The sequence below is a fragment of the Eublepharis macularius genome, chromosome 10 (genome assembly GCF_028583425.1).
Source record: "Eublepharis macularius isolate TG4126 chromosome 10, MPM_Emac_v1.0, whole genome shotgun sequence".
NCBI classification, from domain to species: Eukaryota; Metazoa; Chordata; class Lepidosauria; order Squamata; family Eublepharidae; genus Eublepharis; species Eublepharis macularius.
This window is the reverse complement of record NC_072799.1, coordinates 76,457,060-76,477,852: the sequence shown is the minus strand read 5'-3', so window position 1 is coordinate 76,477,852 and position 20,793 is coordinate 76,457,060. Positions and strand designations below refer to the sequence as shown.

The following is a 20,793-nucleotide window of genomic DNA, read 5'->3' as shown; positions in this document are numbered from 1 at the left end:
AAACTTTAATAATGGAGACCTATCTTTGAAACCATCATACTTAAGTACTACGGTGAAACCAATACTCTTCTTGTAAAAATAAAAGGGTTTTTTGTTCATCCCAGAGTATATGTTATTCCTATAGATCCCATTCCTATCCTCAGGGCCACATAGTCCCACGAAGGAGCCTGACGCTCAGGTATGTTATTAAAGGAACAATTTAAATAAACTATCTTGGAATATAATTCCTGGTGGCAGCAATCTACCCAGAGGGTTGAGAAGAGAGTTAAAGGAAAAATCTAACTGAAAAAGAAAGGAGGGCGTAACAATCTCTTTTCCTGGCCATCTATAAGCCAAACACTAGGAAACACTGTTTTCCTTTCCTACTAGTATCTTCTTCATAGAGTACCAGATGCTCCCAACTATGCCGAAGACAGCCATGGTATTTTTTATATTTTTAAAGGAGCTCCTCCATTTCTTCAATGATGCAGTATGTCTTGGTATGACACCGGAGATCATATCACATGGCAAAATGATAACAAGTAAACTTGCAAGAAATAGCTTCATTTATTATCTAAAGACAAACACTCTGCCTTTGTTGAGAAACATTTTTCCCTTTTAACAATTGGTCAAAGGTAAAGTTCTGGGTAACGCAGACATTCAAATACTGCATAGTACATGTTGAGTGGTCTTAAGAAGAGGATTTTGCATGAAATTTATTTTTGGGGGGGAAAGGATGTTTAGGAATGCATCCTAAAAGTCCAAAAGATTTTGAAGTGCAGAACATTTTTAAAAAGTGTAAATGAGTCTGGCTCTGTCCTTTGATGGAACATCTCAGTCTAACATTCCAAATGTTTTTGACAGGGACAGTTTGCCCAACAGGTAACCTGTTCAGTGAGCTGTTCGCTTGCTTTGTTGGTTGATGCAGACATCGCACGGTTTGTCTTTACAGCTTCGTCACACAAATGTCTACACAAAGAATATTAGCTGGGGGAAAGATGGAATCACTCCTGCCAGCAACAGAAGCCATGCTTACTATCTCGAGTGCCTTTGCAATGACTTTCAGAAAATTGTTATCAACCAGTTCAAAAGGTTAGCCACATTAATTGTTCTTTGAGGAAACTGTGGGTAATAAATACAAGGCCCTGACCATGAGGCTAGATGCTGTTAAACTTCAGTGCATATGAAAACTTTAAAGAATCAAAAGCCCAAGAAATCAACTGATGGACAATGTAATGTAAGCTGAGCTAAAGATCCAAAAGCAAACTTTTAAGCAAAACATCAGTTGTCAATTACAGGCAATAGCAATATATGCCAAGATAAAGCCGCATCTCTGAACATTCATAAAATGCATCTGATATTGCCAACATGGCCAGGTGGCTGTCAATCACATAATTTCTGACATTTGCAGTAATATGTGTATGTTGGTAACATTTGTTTTAATTTTTCTCCCTGATTTCACCAGAATGAGTAGCTCAAAAGACTTTCCAGAAAGGTTACATGCAAGAAAGCAAGTATTTAAAACTCACAATGAAGAAGAGATTCTGGAGCATATCCAGTACTGTCAGGCCTTGTAAGTTGATAAAGTGCTGTTACTTAATTTACATTAGCCACCACCTAGAATGAGCTGTAGATTTTCCCACCGGAATTGTATAAACCTGCTCTGAAATGCTGTGATATTTGTATGAGCTGGCATTTCGTGTCTGGATCGACTCAACAAGCTACCATTTTTTAAAAATCAGTAGATCCCAAGGCGCTTGAAAAAAATTAAGTAGTTCCCTTCTCTTGCTGGGAGGTGGACTAATGAGAAGAGTTCATCTGGTATACATTTGGCAGTAAAGAATATACTTAAAAATAGTCTTTTTGTCTGCTGGCACTGACAGAGTTCTAAGCCAGTACAGGATTCAGGAAGGAATAACAATTCAGGAAGGAATAAGAACACACTAAGGGAAAATTAATGACACAACACCCTCACTGTGAGGACATTAAGCATACCGGGGTGGCCGTAGCTTATGCCCATCACTTGTAATTTCTTCTGTGCTACTACCAAAAATATAATTTGGCATTATGTAGAACATATTTAGCAGTATTCACTAGTGTTTCCTATTGCTACATTGACAAGGTGAGGCAAGCCACCTTGGCTGGCCAATTTTGGAATACAATAAAGGCTGCAAATTGTCAGTTATTTAGTTTATTGTTATAATTTTTTTTATCACCATAGATTTGGCTCCCCTGTTTCAGGTACCAGATTGTGTTGGGAGGGGTCTCCAGTCCTGTTGAGCCAGTGGACGCTTTTGGAAAAAGCAGATAGAAAGCACTGCTTACTTTAATGGAATGGAGGAAAGCCAGGAGTGGCTCTTTGCTTGGGAGAAGAGACGCTTTGTCAAAGAACCAGTTGGCATGAGGAAGCACATTGGCAGGTGCTATGGTGCTCAATGGCACTACGTTGGGGATCACTGGTGCTGCTGAGCCATCACTGGTGCCCTAGTTGCCCATGCCAACGCTGTATATGCACACTTGTGTGGTGCTGCTCCGTAAGTGTATTGGAATTAGTTCTAGAGCAACATCTGGCACTATGCCAGATGTGTGGCATTCAACTGGCCACAGACCATAGCAATTGTGCTTTGTTCCTTGCCGAAGGATTTGAACGGTTAGGCCATAAACATTTGCATGAGCTTATGACCTATTCACATGACCATGTCTGCCAATGGTAATCATGGTTTTCAGTCAGTTTATATCAATTAAGCCAGCTCTGGGTTGGGAAAGCCCTGGAGATTTGGGGGCAGAGCCTGGGGAGGGTGGAATTTGGGAAGGAGAGGAGCTTAGCAGAGATGTCATAGAGGTCTACCCTCTGATTCTGCCCTTTTCTCCAGGGGAAATCTTTATTCTGGAAATCAGTTGTAATTCTGGAAGAACTCCTGCCCCCACCTGAAGGTTCACAACCTTAAATACCACCTACAAGTTGTTTCCACCTAGGGCAAACCAAGGGATGGGTATGTGTCTGCCACTCGCTACACTTTGCCTGGCTTTCAGCACATCACTACAAGGGGTGTTTGAAGAGTGCTTGCAACAGCACACAAATAACTAATTAGCCTAAATGCAGTGTGCTGTGGCAGCATGTGCTTGATTGCCTGACCACTAGCTGGAAAATACATGAGCTGATTGAAAACCAGTGCTGAAATGCTAATGTGGCTGCAACCTGTGAAGCGTCTAGTTACATGGAGTTACAACAAAGGAATAGTTCGAGCATATGGGGAAATACACAACAAATATGACATTCTCCAATATGCTTTAAAAGCAAGAATTTTGGGATTTCAGAGTGTATATATCTCCAGTTTTAGCTCACCACAGCCCTGTGAAATGTTAGGTTGAGATATAGTGCCTAGCTGAAAGACATACTGTTACCTTCATGGCTGAGCAGAGATTTGAATTCAGCACTTCCCATTCCATGTGCAACGTTACACCATATTGATTCTCAAAGGCCACGCTTAGATGTATTATAGTGTATCCTTTGTAGAGATGGGCAAGAACCAAAATACGAACCAAAATTAAACACGAACCAGGCTGGTTCGTGGTTCGCAAACCACGATTCATCAGATCCCATTTCTGACAAACCGCCATAAACTTTTAGGCTGGTTCGTTTGGTTCATTTTTTGGTTCGTCACTGCAGACAGCCTGGTGCCAATCAATCAGTTTCCTAGGCAACAGGGGATGGACTTACTGCAGACCTTTTGCTGACCCGGAAGTGACCTTCTGCTGATCCGGAAGTGATGGTTTTTTACCTGGATGTGACATTTTCACGAACCAAACGAATCGGTTCGCGAACCAGGGGCAGGTTCGTGAAAGTTCGTAGTTTGTGAAATTTTACGAACCACGAACCACATGGTTTGGGGATTTTTTGGTTCGTGCCCATCTCTAATCCTTTGAAAAGCCTCTCTGTAGGAGGCTGTCTGGTAGAAGGAGCTGTCGCTCACAGGTTTCTCTCTCTAATAATTGCATAACTTCATAATCCTTATGGGAAAAAAACTTTATCTGCTCATTTCCTAGCACTTGCATCCTGAAAGTTGTACTGTAAAAGAATGATGGCTCTAACTGGTGAGTTCTGGACCAGCCATTACACTATGATTTATAGTAATAACTAAAAATTTAAAAATCAGTACTTTTTTGTTTCTCTCTTTCAAACAGGGTTAAACGTATGATAGGTAGAGAAACGTTTTTGAGTGAGCTAAAGAATCTTGTTACATCTTTAAACAGAAGATTAACTGTAATTTGTGGAGAAGCTGGATGTGGGAAAAGTGCCCTCACAGCAAAGGCAGCCACACTGGCTCCTAACTGGATCTCTGGGTAAGGGCCTCTCAATGTTCATTGTCAACAAGGGGAAGGCAGAGATCGGATACACTGCCTAAAAAGAGCAGAGTCTGCAATTTTTGCAGAGTTTAAAAGAACAGAGGAACAGCTTCTTGCTTCTTCAGGCTGTCATTTTCTAACAGTTAGTGGGGATTTCTTCAGCCATTATCAGGAACAAGAAAGCAGTAAGATGCATTTCTGATAAGGAAAAAAGACCCATTTCAGAGGTTTTTTGTTTTTTTTAACTGCAGGAACCTCAGAGTTATAATTCGATTTATTGGCATCACTGGTGAAAGCAGAAATGTTCGACTGATTCTTTTGAGTCTTTGCTGTCAGATAGCGGATATTTACAATGTCTCTGTTAATTTATCCAAGGTAAATTTATCCAAGTTTAAACTTTGCTTCTTACTAAAACTTAGGAATAATTGCACTGCATGTGGTCCCCTTCTGCCTCTCTTCTTTCTCAGAACACAGCAATGAAAAAACGGTGTCGTTTGAGTGACTGCAAAATAGGTTAAGTACAGCACTAACATTTCTGATCAAATAATGAACAGACAGAATCCAGACATTACCTGTCTCCAGACTACAGGAGGGCTCCTCCAGGTTCAATAAAGCTCTCAACCAACCCAAACAACAAACCAGAGGTAAAACAAATGTACCTACACATTCATAAATAATTTAAAATAATTTTATGTGTATATTTTCTTAGAAAGTGCAGTGTGCTAAAGTGCTAATTAGAAAGTGCAGTGTGCTAAAGTGCTCATTAGAAATATAAGGGTATACTAAATACAAATCTGATCCTAATATTCACTATCTAATACGTAGAAGCGGTTTCAAATTATTTATGAATGTGTAGGTACATTTGTTTTACCTCTGGTTAGTCGTTTATCTTGGTTGGGAGCTTTATTACCTATTTCCAAGCAGGTGATTGGGGGAATTGCCGGGGAAGGGGGCCAGATCTTCAAGTGCATCTTCACCACCAAGCATTGAGAACTATGGCAAGTGTGCAGCTTATCTCTGAAATTGTCCAACATGTCTTTGAAAACTTTCTTCTTTAAGTCCCGCTGATGCCTATTTTATAAATATAGCAAGCCGCTCGAAATCTCCTGTAGTTCCCTGTTCCTGCAGAGTTGACATTCTGTCTTCATACCTTATCCCTTAATTGTGATCTTTAATAATAGCTATTTATAACCCAACAGAAAGCACAGAATACATTGCTATTTGGCACTGGCTAAAAAGTTTACTGTGTTTCTCAAAAAAAGGACTTGGAAGCCCTGGTGGAAGAGTTTCTTTCCTTACTGGAATTTGCTACACCAGACAAGCCCCTTCTAATATGCCTGGATGGGCTGGATGAATTATCAGAAGAATATGATGCTGATCTTTCTTGGATACCAACTGAACTACCAAAGAATGTGTATTTTATTGCTTCCATATGCACTGAATCCGGTTTTTCATGCTTACAGGAACTGGAGGTAAAGCTATATTTTATCGGGCTGGTTTTTAATTCCATGCTTCCCCAAGCTGTGAAAAATTCCTGAGAAGTTTGATAATTTAGAGGGGTTACCATATTAGTCTGTTGAGGAAAAAATTTCCTGGAGTCCAGTGGCACCTTAGAGTAATGGGGACTCAAGGGGCTTGATTCTGTCACAGGCATAGCTCTTTTAGGTCATACTAGAGCCCTGCCCCCTCCCAAGAATGTCTTTGCTCTCTTCCCCTGTTCTCTGGGTGACTGCATGCCTGCAGGGAGTGCAAGAGGAAGGCGGTGGTGTCACACAATGACCCCGCCACCACCCAGCACATGGCGGGGGGAGGTGGGTGAGCGGCTGGGAGCAAGGGAAGGGAGTCAGTGGAGCAACCAGCAGAGGTGGTGGACAGGCAGAGGGCTGTGAGGGAATCTTTCCCCTCCGCGGTCTCCCAGTGAGCTTGCACGAGTCTACAGTTCCCAGGTAAAATTGCATCACTTTCAACCTTGCCCAGTGTCTCATTGCCTTGAATGTCATTATATTAAAAGCCTATGGCTTAACAACTGAGGGTCCAGCGCATTAACTTTCCCTAATTGGTTGTGTGCTGCAATCCTTACACATCCAAATAATTATCATAAAATTATACTAAATTTGTTGTTGTATGATACAGAAATAATTAGTTTAAGTTTAGCTAGTTAGTTTTAGGAATAGACTAAGAAAGGAGCCATTTCCTTCTTCGGTAGGTTTAGGTCAGAATGCCAATGTCAGTTTATTTGTTTTATTCATTTGTACCCTACCTCTCTTCCCAATGTGGAGGCAAAGCAGCTTACAAAATCATTCTCCTCTTTTCCATTTTATTACAACAACCTTGTGAGGAAGTTTGACTGAGTGTGTGTGACTGTCCCAAATTCAACCAGCAAGCCTCCATGGTAGAGTAGGGATTCGAACTTTGGTCTCCCAGATCCTAGTTGGGCACTGTAATCACTACACCACATTGATGCACCTGTGAGTCTCAGTTGAAAACTTGAACTTCAGTCTTGTGGAATACTGGAGACCTATACAGTTGTAGAAACCTGCCCCACAGCAGAAGAGGAGCTGAACTTCTCAGGGCTCACATCTCTCCTTTTGTTCTGCTGTGCCAGTTAGGCCACCCAAGACATGAGTTGGTATAGATTATGCTTCTTGCCAGTTTGGTGTAGTGGTTAAGAGCACGGAACTCTAATCTGGAGAGCTGGGTTTGATTCCCCACTCCTCCACAAAGCCAGCTGGGTGACCTTGGGCGAGTCACAGTTCTCTGGAGCTCTCTCAGCCCCACCCACCTCATAGGGTGATTGTTGTGGGGTAATAATAACACTTTGTAAACTGCTCTGAGTGGGCATTAAGTTGTCCTGAAGGGCGGTATATAAATCAAATGTTATTATTATTATTATTATTATTATTATTATTATTATTATTATTATTATTATTGGGTTTGGTTGGCAGGTGAGATAGGGCTCTGTTCAGATATAACATGAAAACATGATTTATTTTAACTATGCTTAGTTTGTAAAATTTGGGACACCAATAGCGCCAGAGTAGTTCCACATATTTCCCAAGTTTCACTTTTTGTGGGGCAAAAGTGGTTTAGGCCGGCAGAAAATCTGAACTCATTTAATTGGTGCAGGCAAAATAACAAGAGACTTAATAATTAGAGACTTGACCACAAAAGGCCTAATACAGGAAAAAGCACAGCTGTAAAAGAACTCCAAAATGCAAATTCCATGGTTTGAATACCTGCAGGTAAAACACCTTACAGAAATCCAACAGGTTAAAGAATTTTTTTAAAAAACACTCTCCAACTTTGAAAGATTGATAAGTTGTGAAATGGATTGTCACAAAGGACTAATATCTAAAATATATTGTATTTTATTGTAAGTGAAACAGGAAAACAAAACTCTTTCTTATCAAAATATTTAGAAGAAAGAATGCAACACTGAATTATGAGAGGATAACTGGAAAAAGATGTGGCACTCCCACAGCTTTACATCTAAAATCATCAATATCAAAATGCAAATAGGCAAAATTCTCATGCATTGGTATTTGACACCTGTTAAAATATATCATATAAATGAAACAATCTCTTCCAAATGTGGGAAGCAATGTGGTATAGTGTATTGTCGAAGGCCTGTCGAACGTCAGGAACTACAATGCCAAGACCACGGCAAGACAGCCCGGAAAACCCCCAACAACCAATGTGGTATAGTGTTTACTTTTATGCATTGCTGGTGGTATTGTAAACAAATAAGTAACTTCTGGGGCAACGTAATCAAAACAATAGAAACCATCATAGGATATGTGGTACCTAAAAGACCAGAGGTTATATTGCTGAATCTTTGGCCAGATCCATCTGTTCCAAGATCTAGAATTAACCTTATTTCAACCTTATTGTCAATAGCCAAATCAGTTATAGCCTCTAAATGGAAACAAAAAAGTCCACCCACAATCATAAGTTGGAAAGGTAGACTGTGGGACTATTTTATAATGGAAAAGTTGACAAACCAAATAGCTCTAATGGAACATCAAAAACACAACTCTCATACCTTGGAGCAATGGTTTCCAGTTTTGAAATATTTAAATAACAATGATCCCTCAAACAAAATACCTTCAAGATTGGAACACTATCAAGGGCTGGCCTATCTCTAAACTCTGTAGAATATTGTATAGATGCAATATATGTAAAGTGTTTGTAAATATTGTATATTACCTAGTCGATCTCACTAGAGTACTGATAGAAAGGCAAGAACATTTTAGCCAAACGTTTTAAACCTGTTTAATGGGGGGTTTTGTGTGCTTATTGTTAAAAACTGAAAAAATACTGAATAAAATATAAATTTAAAAAACTATGCTTAGTTTGTGAGACCAGGATTTGGCTCACAGATGATCTCTCAGATCCTGGGATGCTCCAATAAATACTGGTTTCATTACTTTTACTCTTTGCCCTGCCTGGGCAGATATCCTGGACTGTGTTGTGGTGAAGATGACACTGGGGCTCAAGCCAGGATTCAGCCAGGATGCTTGTATTCATACCTAACACAAAACCATAGTTAAGACCAGGGCTTTTTTCCAGCTGGAACGCAGTGGGACGGAGTTCGGGAACTTCTTGAAAATGGTCACATGGCTGGTGGCCCCGCCCTCTGATCTCCAGACAGAGGGGAGTTTAGATTGCCCTCTGCACCGCTGTCAGGGGTAACTCCATTCTGGGTGCCTGGTAGTATTCTTGTTGCTGACATTCCAATAAATTCTCACCCGTTCCCAGGTGGCTGGGTGTTTATCAGTTTGAAGCTCTTTCCTGCTGTGCTATGTCTGTTCTCTGGGTAGCTTGATAACCCAAATATGCATACTGTTCTGACACAAATCAAAACAACCTTACAATGTTGGGAAGTTAGGAGGGGGATGGAACAGAGGTTAGAAGAGGGATGTAATTTTCCTATGTTGTCATTCTGGTCAACTTACGACTAGAACTGCCTAGGGGCTTACCTTGCTCTTAGGTAGATCTTTGGATCTGATTATGGAAAGAACAGATTTCTGAATAAAAGTCATTTAACCAAGAACCAGTGTCTTGTTACAATGAACCAGGGATCTGTCTGCTGTAGTCTATCATCCAGACTCTGACAGTTATGCTATCCAAAGTTAGTTTAATTCAACCATAGTTTTGTGTGGTGCCTCAAGTAAACTGACTCAGGTTTAAAGGCTAATTGAAATATGTTTCTTTTGTTTAGAAAAGAACAGTAAAAGAGAGCATTCTACAAATACCTCCTTTAACATGTGGAGAAATCAATGAGATTATTAGTTCCTGGTTAGAAAAGGACTGCCGAAGACTCTGTGGTCACCAACGTGATCTCTTAATGGAGGCGTGCACAGCCTGCCCACTGCCACTTTATGTATCCTGTGCATATAAGGAGTCTTGTCTGTGGACATCTTTCAGTCCAGAGACTGAGGTATGTCTTCCTCAAAACATACCTGACCTGTACACACAAACTCTGGACAGAATGGAAAAATTCCATGGGGGACAAGTGCTGAAGAGCATGGCCGCTTATGTGACACTTTCAAGGAACGGTATAACACAGGAAGAGCTGCTTGATCTAATGTCAATGGATGAGGGAGTCATTCAAGAAATCGCTAAATTCCAAAATGTGTCCGTTTCAGCATTCCCTCTAGTTCTGTGGCTGAAGCTTTTGGATGATCTTGGGGAGCACCTGAGAGAGCAAAGAAGTGACAACAGTTACGTTTTCAGCTGGGCCCATTCAGCTCTGAAACGCGTTTGCCTAAAGCGATACCTCAAAACACAGGATTCCCAGGTTTCACTGCACGCTACCTTGGCAGACTACTACCTAGGCAGAATTTCACATGATCTCAGAAAACAGAGAGTGATGTCTACATTTCAGCCTTTAGCCTGGGTTTTGAAAAAAGAATCCACAAGTAATTACACATTCAACGTGAGAAAACTCCTTGGGACTCCATATCACCTCATCAAAGCAAAGAATATTAGTGTTCTAATAAAAGAATGTCTGTTTAATTATGAGTTTCTTTTGCACAAATCCCAGGCTTTGTCGATTATCACTGTAGAAGAGGATCTCAAAGCAGCTATCAGCACAGAAAGGTGGGTTCATAGCAGTAGAACGGAGCCTCAATCTATCCATTATGGTGTAGGGGTTACAGGGCCAGGCTAGGACCTGGGAAATACTTGTCTGAACCTTCATTTTGCTATGAAAACTCACTGGGTGACTTGGACCAGACTGTCTCAGTCTAACCTACTTCACAGGCTTGTTATTGTGAGGATAAAACAGAGAATGGGAGACCAACAGTATAAGATACTTGGGGTTCCCATGGGAGAGAAAAGTGAAATATTTTATTTATTTAATTAAATTTATATTCCACTCACCCTGCAAGCAGACTCAGAGTGGATTACAAACAGAAAATATACAATTTTCTGTTTGTAATCCACAGAAAACAGAAAATACAAAACAGGTCAGCTTTAAAAATATAAAATGTCATTATATACTAATAGCGAAGAAGCCCTGATCAAAGGATACTTAAATCCAGAGAATGGAGCCATGAACAGAAAAGACAGATCTTCCTATACACCCAAAAAATCCCTCAGGTTTGCAGAAAAATCTGAAATCTAAAAAAATATATTAGGGGATTTAAAAAAACCTTCAAATGACAAAAGAAGCACCTGTAGCTTTAAGCAGATGCCCTCATTGGCCATTGCTAAGCAACTATTGCAATATTTAGCCAGCATTGCAAGCTTAGTTTCTGTCAGTAAAAGGCAGAGGAGGGGACAGGGCCCATGCCAGGGCTGTTTTGGCCTTTGAGGGAAGACTCGCTGGGGCCAGGCCCAGAAGCAACAACTAGGCGACTAAATACAATGTGACTTGCATGACTCACAAGGCTTAGCTGCTTGCTACTGTTCAACAGCAGCCCCCCCCCCCCCTCAACAAAAGCCACTGTGGTATACTGGTTAGAGTTTCAGAGTAGTATCTGGGATTCAAGACACAGATTCAAATCACCACTCTGCAGTGGAAGTTCACTGGGTGACTTTGATCCAGTCACACTCTTTCAGCCTAACCTACCACTCACGGTTGCTGGGAGGATAACATGAAGGCAAGGAGGATGTAAGCTGTTTTAGGTCCCAATTGTGGAGTGTGACAGAATATAAATGAAGTATATTAAGGTTAAGACGGGGGAAGATAAAAAGTAAGTCGTTTAGTGGGTTTGAAGGAGAGAAGTATGTAGGGAAAGGTGAACATATATAGTGTGGGAGAACAGATACAGGAAAAGTGAAGCACCCTTTGCAAGTCCTTGTAGGTTCCCCACTGTGCAACTGGGCCCAGCTCGGGAAGAGGCTGCTGGGGAAGAATGGGGGAAAGTGGGTGGGAAGGAAGCAGGGAAAAAGGTGAGAGGCTGTGGATGGAAAGGAAGGGAAGGAGAGCAGAGGGGAGGGAAAAATGAAGTCCGTCCCCCCTGCAAGCCCTTGTAGGTTCCCACTTGTAAACATATATTTCACACACTTCTATTTACTCAGCTCATCTAAAATTGTATTAGCATCCAAACTGGCCTGATAAAACAGTCCATTGTGCTGTCTATTGCTGTGAATTTAACTTCCATCCCCTTCATCCTATTATTTTTAAAAATAGTTAAGCACCATTCTTTTTGTGCACTCTGTGTTTTATTGATATGAGAGCAAAGAAATTCAAAACAGAACACGATGAATCTTTTTCTCAACAGGACTCTCCCTGATTTGACTTTATTAAGTGAAGTTCTACAACTATCCAGGAAAGTTTTACTTCAAGACCCCTGTCAGATGGCTTCACAGTTTATAGGTCGCCTCCATCATATTGTGGCAGCAGATAAACCAGTTGCCCCAGGTATTGCAATATATGACGTATGGATTGTTAAAAAACTGTTCTGCCTTTGCTTTGGATTCTGCCTTTGCCTCTGGATTTTGTTTTTTGAGTTATAGCTGCTATTTTTATTACTGGGCCATTGGCAGAACAAAATGTTATTTACATTCCTGCAGGGCTTTTTTTCTGGAAAAAGGGGGGGTGGGACTCAATGGGTTGCCCTTGGAGAAAATGGTCACATGGCTGGTGGCCCTGCCCCCTGATCTCCAGACAGAGGGAGTTTAGATTGCCCTCCGAGGGCAATGTAAACTCCCCTCTGTCTGGAGATCAGGGGGTGGGGCCACCAGCCATGTGACCATTTTCAAGAGGTTCCGGAACTCTGTTCCACTGCGTTCCCGCTGAAAAAAAGCCCTGCGTTCCTGAAAGATTGTGGACTGGCACTGCCAAGGAGCTGTTGGCTCAGGGTTCAAGGCATCAGGTGAGAAGGGGCTGTCCTGCACCAAGTTGTTCATTGTCGTGTCTTCTGTGCAGTTCCACATGGGAACTGCCCATGTGTGGGCCTGCCACAGACATTCTAAAGCTCCTAGAGGTACGAGATGCTTGCCCAGCCTTTCCCCCCAAGTTCCAGCTGTAAAGGAGGGGCAAGTGAGTCCCTCACTCAGTTCTTCTTTTGCTGCCACTTAAGAAGGGTTGTGTCTTTGCTCCTTGGTTCCAACCACAGCAGATGCGAATTTTCGCCCTCGATTCCATGGCGTTGAAGGCCCTATCCAAGAAGCATTCACGTTGTGGGACAAAGATGGCCCAATTAGATGGGCACGACAAATGCCACCTTTGTCTGAGTGAGGACCATGACATCTTGCGGTGTGCGGTCTGTAAACAGTTTATGCCCAAAGTGCACGATGAAAGGGCATCAAGACTTAAAGTGGCTCTTTGGGAGTCAACCTTGAAGGGTGCTGCCAACTCCGATATTAATGCTGAAGACAAAGGACCACAGTGCCCAGAACGGGTCTCCCTGGTTCCTCCACCATGCTTGGGGCCTATCACCACCCTGAAGGACCAGTCGGTTCCAGCCGAGCCTTCATTGACTCCACCTTGGTGCCAGTCAGAGCCATCATGCCCCTAGCTACCTGCTCCCTTAAGGTTCTGACAGCTAAAACAGCCTTCTGGTGGCTATAATATTGGGTTAGGAGGTTGAGTGAATTGCAAGCCCTGAGACATGACCCTCCTTTTATTAAGATGTTCGTAGATAAGGTGATCCTCCGTCCAAGCCTCCTCTTTCTGCTGAAGATCGTCTCAGCTTTTCATTTAAATCAAGACATTGCCTTACCAGTATTTTCCCCCACTCCTATGACTGACACACTGAGGGCCAAGCTAAAAGTGACAAATTACACTCGCGCTTTACTCGTGGAATGCAAGTGAACAGGGAGGAATACATGTGAGTCTGTTCACTTGCCATTCAAGTGTAATTCATCACTTCTAGCTTGGCCCTCAGACTTTTGCACACCTGCAACATTAAACGTGCTTTGTGCTTTTATTTGAGGAGGACAGCTCCTTTCCAAAAGGACCCTAATCTCTTTGTCTCATTTAAAGGGTCCAAAAAGGTTCTTAAGGTCACCACACAAACCATTTCAAATTGGATAGTTTGACTCCTTAAGGATTGTTATAATTAATCTAAACAACCATGACCATTGCACGTAATTGCACAATCTACAAGGGCTGAATCCATCTTGTCAGCCTTCAACTTGGGCATCCCTCTAGTGGAATTGTGTAAGGTGGCCACCTGGTCTATGCCATCCACATTCATCAAATGTGATGCTTTTGACAAACTCCAGAAAGGACACAGCTGTGGGCAAAGCTATCCTCAAGGGTCTTTTCCATTAAAGAGCTTTACGCCCACCTCCTGGGTAAATTAGCTCGCTCATCTCCCATGTGATACTGCACAGAAGACACGATGCTGAAAACAGGTATGCATTTACCTGTAACTGTTGTTCATTGAGTGGTCTTCTGTGCAGGCATGTATCCCTCCCTCCTTCTCTGCCATATGCTCTTTTTTTCTTACCTTCCTTCTACACCAGAGGCTTAGAGAATTGAAGGAGGGAGCTGCTTGCCCCGCCTTTTATAACCACGCCTGGGTGAAAGGTGTGGAAAACAGCTAGGCAAGCATCTTGTGCCTCTAGGATCTTTAGAATGACTATGGCTGGCCTGTGTGCATGCACAGTTCCCATGTGAGCCTGCACAGAAGACCACTCAAAGATCAACTGTTACAGGTAAGTGCAACCTTGTTTTCACTGACTAGGGAGAGTCAAAGTCAATCTCTTTGTCCAAGATGATTTCTGACAGGCAGAAGAGACAGCAGGCTGGAGGTGCAAATTAGTGCAAGAACGCAGCGAACCAAATAGGCAAGGCCTCAACTGAATAGTCGCCCAGGCATGACCTATAACCATTTATAGCTAGGCCCTGCCAGGGAGAGCTCCACAAGTAGTTTTGTGATACAAACCGTAGAAATGCACACTCACTTTAATTTCAGGTATTGTAAGATTCAGTTCCTTGGTTGTTCTATTCTCAAAGGAAAACACGGGTAATTTCATGTTGAAAGACAAAATATTACCTAGTTATTACTGTTTAAATTTTTTTACATCAGAATTGAATGCTGGATTAGAGATGATGACATGAATAAAAATAGCATCATTTGACATCTCCCGTTACTCAGTAGAATAATGGGTTCACATTATTCCCTGTTGATTCAGGTGATCCCAAAAAATATCTCTATCTGCCGGCTCTTTTGTCTCAGTGCCAGAAGTCTTCCATTCCTGTCCTTGTACCTTCAACGTCTTGCCTGATACCACCTGGTGGACTTCTTTGTCATCTTTTGACAGGTGAGAAAGTTAAATCTTCTAGGAACTATTAATGGCTGCTTTCAAAGCAGCCTGATTTTCATAGGATTTGCCCAAAGAAAAACGGAAGGTTAAGACCTTTAAAAGTTTCTGATACCCTTTATGTGCATTCTGACGAGTATATTATTTTAATATATTGCACCGTTTAAAGAACTGCACTATTAGAAAACCAACTGGTCATTTTTATACTTTGAGTGAAAAACTCCCATCTTTTCCCCGTGCACTTACATTGTATTGGCCTGTTTGCAACACTATCTTACTAACATTGAGTTGTTGTGGACGTTGATATTTTATGTTCTTTGGATATATCTTTGCTGATGTGACAGTCTTTGACATGATCAAAAACAATATAACCATCTACATTTCACTTCTGAACTTCTACATTGAGGCACATATATAAAAACATTACTGCTCTTACATCTGTCAATGACTGGCATTAACATCACAGCAATGCCAGGTTAACACCATGTTGTGTGATGTTGTACTGAAAAGTAGCTGTTTGCATGTACTATAGTGAATGTCAGTTACAGAAGCATCTTTAGTATGGGGAAGCAGCGCCCATGCTGCTCTTGAAGACCACAAATGCGAAGTTTTAAAAGACAGATTGGAAAAGACTGTCAGTTTCACCTATCTAGAGCTGGCAAAGATAGAGCTCCTCAGGGGATTTGTTTATTTCCTCTTCACTGCCCTGAAGGGGAGGTAAAATTGACAGAGCCTTCAGGGAGGCAAAGAGGAAATAAACCCTCTGAGGAGCAATCTTGGCAGTCTCTAGAGAGGTGAAACTGACAGAGCTTTCTGATCTATCTTTTTAACTACCCTTTCCGGCTAACATTGTGTCTCCCTTCACTTGAGCGTCCTTGAGTAATTTGTCTCGTGTAGAGAGACTCTGATACCCATATGTTTCTGGGCACAATTCAAGATGCCGGTTTTGACTTTTAAAGCTCTGAATTAAATCGTTTGGGTTGAACATACCTAAGCGAACATCTTCTCCCTTTTGGGCCTTCCTGCTCATTAAGATCTAGAGGCCCTGCTCAGGATTCTGTTTCAGGTGGATGCAAAATTGGCATCTACCAGAAGCAGGGCATTTTCGGTACTAACCCCTGTGTTTTGGAATTCACTTCTATGAAAGATTTGTCTGCCAAATTAGGAACTGTTCAAGGATCTAGGTCAGCTCACTCTCAAAGCACCTGTTGAGATGAAAAGAACTGACAACAATAGCATACTTTTAAAAGCGACCTATTTGCCTGAGCTACCAAGGAAGGTCAGCAATAATTGGGAGGAGGGCAGCTGTGCCAATAAGACTGTTTTGAACATTGTACTGCCATCAATCTGTAGGTCACCTGGACAGGATTACAGCAATTGGAGAAACCCAGAAAGAACTCGTAGTTGCAACAGCTTCTTGCGATGGGACTTTGAAATTGTGGGATTTGCGGGCTAGCAAAGCCATCTTTACTCTGCACAGTGTTGGAAAGAATATTAGAGATATTGCTGTGTGTTTGGAGAACAGATTGGTGGCTGTGTCTGACAAAACTACCATTAAAATCTGGGATCTTTCCTCACAAATGGTAATATATACAGCTGGTGAATTTTTAGATACTCCAATATTAAGATCTGCAATGAGTGGACAGCTCCTGCTCGTCTTCTTTAATGGCAACCACATGGTTCAGGTGAGTCTGGCTGTTATATTCTGAAGAATATTTGCATTTCACCAATGATGGCTGATTTGTTTAGGCCAGGGGTCCCCAACACGGTGCCCATGGACTGGTGGAGCCCCCACCAACACCTTTCCTGGTGTCTACCAAGTGTTTTAGAAAGTGGGGTTGGCCAGGTGGGTCTCTTGGCCAGCAGGGCTTCTGCTTTTTAAAAAGCTGCTTCAGCAGCAGTTTCCACCACAGCACAAGGATCTTCAAGTTGAACTAATGCATTTTCACGTTGTATTATTCTAGGTTTTCGATCTAACACATTCATGCCAGTTAGTCCATGAAGGATTCCTTTCAACAGAAGAAGTTCCAATGCACAAGAACCGTTCCATATTGGTATCAAAGAATTCAGTGAAAGATTATGTTCTCTGTGCCCATAGGTTAGTAAGACTTAAATTCACATTATGAAAGGGAATTATTAAAAACCCCTACATAGAAAAGCCCTTTGGATTCAGGAATGCTGAGTTGCAAACTTCATAAAGAAAAGCCAGGCAGTTGTGACTAACCATTTCCAGGACCATGCAATCACGATTATGTCTGTATTTTTCACACTCCCTAACGCAGCATTTTTCCTGTTTCTGCCTCTCAGCATCTCAGCTTCTGTATCTCCCGGCTGCCCCTCCATTTCTAGCAAAAAAAAAAACAACCTCTGCAGATTACATAACAAGAACTACATAACTGCAGCCCCAAATCCCGTTAACATAAAGTATTCAGAAATGTGAAGAATGAGTTCTGAAATGTGGAACTGGGGGGAATAAAAAGCAAAACTCTTTGCACCTCCCTATCAAGTGATTTGGGTTGGCAGCTTACACAAGCTATCAGTGGCAGGACAAATAAGTATTCCCTGTGGCAATCTTAGTACAGAAACAGCAGAAAATGTGCCTTTGTAAAACGAATGCTTTGTTGGACGGGCAGTTTCTTTGAAACGAAATCGTAGCCTGCTCAGGGGTCATTTCCACATGGAGTTTTTGCTCCAGCTTTGCTTCTTTAACCTCTTTAACTTCTTTTTTCCCCCTAACCTTACGCATAATAGTATTGTTTGCCAGTCATTGAGCCACTTATTTCCTCCTGATTTTTCTGCATGTTTTTCCAGAGCACCTTTGCACTGACATTTCTGGAAGGAAGGCACCTGAAGTGATTTTTGTGGCGTCTTTAGAGTTTGCTACACTTTGAAAGGTCCTCCCCATCTCCAACCACTTCCACGTCCCGCTTCTTATCCACCTCCTTGTTTTTCATCAGCTGCTGCCAGTTTCCCTGGCATTGCCCACCTTTAAAAAAAAAAAACCCTCTTGACATGAGATATAGCTGTAGCAGATATCCATCAAATTTAGAGGTGTTTTTTTGGGGTGGGGGTCTTGTGTTACAGTAGGATGGTATGCTTAGCTATTAAAGTTCCTTTTTTTCTTTTTAATGTGCTCATGAACAGCTCCCAGTTTCGGACCAAGGGGGATTAAGTTACCAAGCAGGAGGCAGGAGGAATTGGTGCCACACTTCTGTTTCTTTCACTCACACACAAAAATAGTTCCAGATTCTCCAGGGGATAAGGAACCCCCAGAATGTCTGTAAAAGGAGTGAGGAGTGAGACAGGATCCCAGCTACCGGGATATTGGAAATCAACCCAACAAGCTGGGGAGGAAGGGCTTTCCCATAGCCAGGGTCTTCACAGGGTCCCAGTAAGCTGCACAGGTTTGCTTGGGTTCTTTTTTTTTTTTTTTTTGAAGTGGGGGGACCCTTTGGCTGTTTAAAAATGCAGCCGCAGGTATAGAAAAGGTGAAACTCTCTGTTGCTTGGGGAACACCTTGAGTCATCCTGCTGTGTTGATATAGTGCATGTGCAAAGGAGAAAAAGGGGGCAGCACATCATAGCCTCTGTGGTGAACGAGCTGATAGAATTAAAATGCAATCCTTCACCAGATCCAATGTGCAGAGGAAAGCCCAGCCTGCCAACTTAGAAACAACAGAGGAAAAGCAGAGGAAAGCAAACTATGGTTTGGTGCCACAGAAACAATCCTGCTGCTCAGACAATATCACCTTTCTTCCTCTCCCTTCTCTTATCCCCTCATGTGCTCCAATTCATTCACTTCCTATTTGGAAGCTAATGATAGTTTTCTGCTTTTTCCAAACTCAGTTCTTGTTTACAATCCTGGTTTGGAGAGCATGTGCAAACCATAGGCCGCAGGTTCAGGTGCCATGGCAAATTGTGGAATGCTCTAACTTATTAATTAGCTTCCTTTATACCCTACCTTTCTTCCACAGTGGGACCCAAGGTGACTTACGTAATTCTGCTATTCTCTATCTTATTTCCATAACAATCCTGCGAACAGGGCTTTTTTTCAGCGGGAACGTGGAGGTACGGAGTTCTAGCACCGAGCGGCACAGAGGGCAATCTAAACTCCACTCTGTCTGGAGATCAGGGGGCGGGGCCACCAGCCATGTGACCATTTCACTGAGGGCAATTTAAACTTTAAAAAACTCCCCCCTTGTTCCAGCTGACCCAAAGTGATGTCATTGTGTGGTCTTGAGTTCCACCACTGAGTTCCACCAACTCTTTTCCCAGAAAAAAAGCCCTGCCTGTGAGTTAGGTTAGGTTTAGACTGTGTGACTGGCCCACGGTCACTCAATACGTTTCCATGGTTGAGCGGGGATTTGAACCTGGTTCTCCTAGATCCTAGTCTGACACGCCAGCCACTACTGAATTAATTAATCAGTTAATTGAATCAGAGCACCGGAGGAGGGGAGGTCTGCATGAGCACCAGACTTGTTCATGTACGATACAATCATGTTTTTGGTATTACATAGAAATTGACCTTTAAGTCTTGCTCTGCTTCTTTTCCACTAACTGGCTGTAAAAATTCAGACCAATATATTCTAGTTTCCGTTGAATCTTGTGCCACTTCTAGAAGTTCTGTGTTAAAGGATTTTTAGACCCCTTTCCATAAAATCTTGTGAGCACACATTCAAGATGACATCACACAAAGCACACAGACACATAATATGACCTCGCTCCCGTGTCAAAATTCTTCCTCTGTGGGCCAAGCTACAAGTGACAAATTACACTTGAATGGCAAGTGAACAGACTCACGTGATCGAATGGAGTGCAAGTGGAACACAAGTGAACAGGGAGGAATACATGTGAGTCTGTTCACTTGCCATTCAAGTGTAATTCGTCACTTGTAGCTTGGCCCTGAGATATCCTGCTTTTCAAATAGGTCTCAGGTACGTGAGATGGGTCACTGAGCAAAGTATAAACATTTTTTATTTTGGTTAAGGTGATTAAGATTTTAACCTCTAATGCATTCCTTCCCAAGAGTATAACAGAAACGTCTCAAATGTTTGTATAATTCATTTGTCACTCAAGCTTGTCAGCTACCCCTTTTGATCTTTTATTCTATAAAGAAATAGCAATTATTCTGTAAACAGTGTTGAGGGTATATAAAGCCCTCCAATGTAACTGGTCCTTACACATCTCAGCCTTGAAATGGTGATATTTGTCATGGGCTTTTTCTGTAAGCAATAAACCCATATTTCTTTATAGATCACTGCTTTAGTGTCTTGATTCTGTGTGTGGTTATTGGCTGAAGGGGGGATTTGAATTAAAACACAGAGTATTCTAAAATAAACCCCCCTTCATTTTGCAGGCAAAATGGGGCTTCGTTTGAAAATAGCCAGTATTGTCTGTGCTTTTCTTTTGTAGCATGATGGTGTCCATCAGCATTTTCTCTCCCCATCTTTTACAGGAGTGGAAATGAAGCAATGGTTTTCAGTGGCAAAAAGGGGAAAGTGGTTGCTAAGCTGAAAAGCCAAGAGCCAATGGCCGCTGTGGAGGATGTGGCTGTAACGAAGGAATACTTCCTGGTGATCTTCAGGTAATGAATGTTCTCTAAACCCAACTGGGGTTCAGAATCACAGAGTTGGAAGGGGCCATACAGACCTTCTAGTCCAACCCCCTGCCCAATGCACGATGAGCCTAAAGCATTCCTGAGAAATATTCATCCAGCTTCTTCTTGAAAACTGCCAGTGAAGGGGAG

General features: G+C 42.1%; 1 protein-coding gene across 1 annotated transcript in view; it reads left to right on the top strand.

Annotated features, from left to right (window-relative positions):
* Positions 1-20,793, top strand: part of LOC129336525 (uncharacterized) — a 49,273-nt gene that overhangs the window by 12,431 nt on the left and 16,049 nt on the right. The window contains exons 11-21 of the mRNA XM_054989653.1: positions 932-1,071; positions 1,445-1,552; positions 4,165-4,323; positions 4,578-4,701; positions 5,589-5,798; positions 9,548-10,428; positions 12,057-12,196; positions 14,920-15,048; positions 16,402-16,733; positions 17,013-17,146; positions 20,503-20,631. Of these exons, the coding sequence (XP_054845628.1) occupies positions 932-1,071; positions 1,445-1,552; positions 4,165-4,323; positions 4,578-4,701; positions 5,589-5,798; positions 9,548-10,428; positions 12,057-12,196; positions 14,920-15,048; positions 16,402-16,733; positions 17,013-17,146; positions 20,503-20,631 (2,486 nt within the window). The remainder of the gene's footprint in view (positions 1-931; positions 1,072-1,444; positions 1,553-4,164; positions 4,324-4,577; positions 4,702-5,588; positions 5,799-9,547; positions 10,429-12,056; positions 12,197-14,919; positions 15,049-16,401; positions 16,734-17,012; positions 17,147-20,502; positions 20,632-20,793) is intronic.